This window comes from Opisthorchis viverrini (assembly GCF_000715545.1).
Source record: "Opisthorchis viverrini unplaced genomic scaffold opera_v5_35, whole genome shotgun sequence".
Classification (NCBI taxonomy): Eukaryota; Metazoa; Platyhelminthes; class Trematoda; order Opisthorchiida; family Opisthorchiidae; genus Opisthorchis; species Opisthorchis viverrini.
The window spans coordinates 845,831-849,384 of record NW_008751691.1 but is presented as its reverse complement, the minus strand read 5'-3'; the positions used below and the strand labels follow the sequence as shown (position 1 = coordinate 849,384).

The 3,554-nt window shown below is 45.4% G+C and overlaps 2 protein-coding genes across 2 annotated transcripts in view; one reads left to right on the top strand and one right to left on the bottom strand.

Annotated features, from left to right (window-relative positions):
* Positions 1-3,554, bottom strand: part of T265_13073 (hypothetical protein) — a gene marked incomplete at both ends in the record, with an annotated part of 27,960 nt that overhangs the window by 22,969 nt on the left and 1,437 nt on the right. Inside the window, one exon of the mRNA XM_009167088.1 lies at positions 1,251-1,530. Within this exon, the coding sequence (XP_009165352.1) occupies positions 1,251-1,530 (280 nt within the window). The remainder of the gene's footprint in view (positions 1-1,250; positions 1,531-3,554) is intronic.
* T265_02729 (hypothetical protein) overlaps positions 1,219-3,554 on the top strand; it is a gene marked incomplete at both ends in the record, with an annotated part of 14,349 nt that continues 12,013 nt past the window's right edge. Inside the window, one exon of the mRNA XM_009167044.1 lies at positions 1,219-1,393. Within this exon, the coding sequence (XP_009165308.1) occupies positions 1,219-1,393 (175 nt within the window). The remainder of the gene's footprint in view (positions 1,394-3,554) is intronic.

Here is a 3,554-nt window from a genome sequence, read left to right as displayed (position 1 = left end):
ATTCACCCGAAAAATACGATCAAGTAACTTGTATGTTAAATTGAAATCTGGTTAGACAAAGAATGCCTTACTCTAACTAGCTTTTGGAACTCTTCTTTTCGTGAATTTACTGAAACCTACTGAACCCTCCACTGCAGTTTTCATTCTACTGGTAGCTCATCAGGTAGAAGCAATTTCCAAGTTGCCATCAAAATCGTGTTCTAATTGGACGCCAAATTTTGTGCAGCTGATCAAGTACACTCTCATGAAGAGAAGACTCAAATGAATCCCGGTTGAATCTGTCGTTTATGGTAGTCTTTGGCTGTTCATTCCTTCGTGGCTACACAAAACCGGTCATCGGATTTCGAGTCTTGGGGTACACAGCCTATAGCTGTTAACCAAAGAGTTGCGTGACTGGTCTCTCCTGGTGACGTTTGATGAGGAAGTAGAGACCTTGTATTCAGGTGATACACATCCGGTGAGCATTCACTTGTGTTTCAAAATATAGTTTTCAAAAGCGTGGCTATTTATGCTCCCGTCCAACTGTTGAAGTGGATATTTCTCACGCTAGAAGATTGTACCTATCTACAACGTGACAAAGAACTGCTCGTTGGTGAACAGCGGCGTGTTCTGGGAGGATCGGTATCGTAAAATCTCGTGAAAAACTGTCCGAAAAATACAGGAAGGGTCCACTTTTTAGACAATGACAAGAACAACAACTAAGCCAGCATCACCTTGAGCCTCATCAAGACTAACATCGAGAAAAAGTTGGATATTTCCATAAAGGAAACTACTCAGCCCACGACAGCCCACGACCGGTTTCGCCCTTCTTGGGGCTCATCAGGTAGATGTCGTGAAAACCAAATGATTGTAATCCTCGAAAACAGTCTAATTTTGGGTTCAAATAGATCATAGGGTTGACGGAAACTCGGGGACTGCGTCTACCTGATGAGCCCCAAGCGGAAGGGCGAAACCGGTCGTGGGCTGTCGAAGAGCTTTCAGCAACCTTGTGAGTAGTTTGCTTTATGAAAATATACTGCGATATCTCGAATATCGTGCCAACTGAAACATGAGGTGGCCTGTGTGCAGCACATTCAGTTTTAGAATATCATAAACGAGGGATTCAGTTGAATTGACTTCCAATGAATGTATTTGTCGAAAAAGTTGGATACTTTGGTCTCGGGCAGCATCCACCCTAGTCCGTCAGATAGAAGCCTTTGATTTGGAATAAATTGAAAAATGAGGCAACCCACCGGGCCCGCACAACTTACTTTTCTCTTTCTTCTTGTCAACTCTTCCATACTTCGTGCAGATGACTCGCTCAACAGACCCTTGACTGGAAACACCACTTTGGGCACAGGTGCATTACTCTCGGACAAAGGTTCTGTGGCTGTATCGTCCAGTTCCACATATCGTAAGTCCTGGTCAAATTTCCTTCGATCATTTGCCGACCGAAACTGAGGGAGTCTGGGTGCGTGTTGTAGACCTTCCAAACTTAGTCCAGACTGGGTTTCAGTCGGAGTAAAGTTAGACGGTTCGGTAGCCTTTAATCTAGCAAGATATTCCATCGATTCGAACCGGTTTGTCTGACCCAGTGACATGGGCCAAGTCCTTTCGGACGGGCCACCGGGAGCCGAACTACCATCACACCAAATATCTTGGTGCATGTTGAAAGGGGTCTATCGGCTTAACATGACGTTTATTTTAGAATGACAAAGTATAAGAACGGAGGCCTGAGTGTCTGCACAAACCCACGCGCACACAGTGTGTAGAAACATGCATCTACCGGGTCTGTTTGCACACGCTATTTCGAGGGTGCACCGAGTCTTTAACGCAGCATACACAAACAAGTGCAATTCAGAACGGTAAACCTGGTACAGTGTGTTCACCAGACAATGATGTATCGATTTGGCATGCTTCGACTGCTTGCGCTTCACTCGAGACCGCTGTTCACATATGTACGTGTGTGTGTGTGTGTGTGTGTGTGTGTGTGTGTGTGTGTGTGGAGCACCTTCTACGGGTGTGTGATCGCTTGACCACAAACAGTGCATATACATGAGTAGTACATATGGTGGTTCCCCAGCGTCGTGATTGGTTGACGACGCTGGCACATGCCTTAAGCGACACTAACCAAAATAATGCTGGTGATTTTCTACGCTTCCGGTGGTGGAAATCTTGAACTATTCTGGAATTCATTTGTGCCAGCGGATAGTACGTTGCGGTTTTTGTTTTGTCCAAAAGTGGCAAACAGTTCTGCTTTTGGGGAAGTTTTCACAGGCCCTTTAAAAAGCGAAACTGTGCCAGACCCGAGGAAAATGATCTGATTAACGCAGCTTCTCAGCTGCGTTGTGTGGAGCAAGAACAATTTCGTAGCTGACCAGCACACACTTTCAATTTAGGAAGGAAAATCTTTACAAGTAGGCACATGGGCTATTCAGTCCATAACCATGGAAGCTTGTTTATATCGATGTCCACATTGAATTGAGCAACCGTTTCGGTGACGCGATGTTTGAAAATTGTTCTGGTCGCCATGAGAACTAAATCTCTGGAAGTGACTGGTGGTTGGATCAGTTGTCAGAACTGGGAGTGGTCTACTTCACACAGATGTTACTTGATCTAAATTAGCTGTCCTGAGTTGTTTGTTCTAAGGACAGAATTGGCAATCATCTACTCAGTGGGACATCTGTGATTGATTTTTATTCATTTTTGCGCTAGAGAGGCTACCAGACGCGAGATGGCTGAGGGGCTTCTCTGTTGGAAACGTTGGAAACCGAGATTGTAGCTCTTTCTACATCCACTGGGGAATGGTGATACATTAAGAGCCAGGATATGATAATCGCTTTTTAGTTCCGGGAGGTGTTGATTCAAAGCACGAGCTTGTGAATGCGTATGGCACACCCAAGTGTCAGGCAATTCGCCAGACGAGTGCGGTCGAACTTGCCTGTTTTGTTCAGCTAGTGTCCGACTGTAAACGGTGAAAGAACAGGTTCACGAAGGTTGTTGAAACGTTGTCAATTTGTCCGATGTAAAGTCTGATAAACTCATGTGCCAGCCTGTCTTGATGGTGTACAACCCACCCACATACGCTACAGGCTGGCCATATTTTCCACAGAGTGAGAAGCAGATACCAAAAAATTTCAAGTATGCGTTTTGCTTCCGGTTCGCAATACCAGGGTGCATTCCACCACTTGCAACTCGTGTTTCAATGCACATCCGAATCAGCGCGCGGAAGTTGTACCGCAGAATGTTTTCACTAGTGGGTAGAGCACACTGGGCTGTGTTAGACTGTAACGTGCCATGTCAGATCGACTCACACTAGTCTGATTGAACTGTCCTCACATAACTGATGGAAGCATGTACATATCTTCGAGAAATACGCTAATTTGCAAGTCAGTTTGGTTTTTACGAGAGACTCAACTGAGTCTCTCGTGACATTGCAGTATATTTTCATGAGGGAAACTACTCAGAAGGTTGCTGAAAACTCCTCGACAGCCCAGGACCGGTTTCGTTCTTGTTGGGGCTCATCAGGTAGGCGCAGTCCCCGAGTTTCCGTCAACCTCGTGTTCTACCTGAAT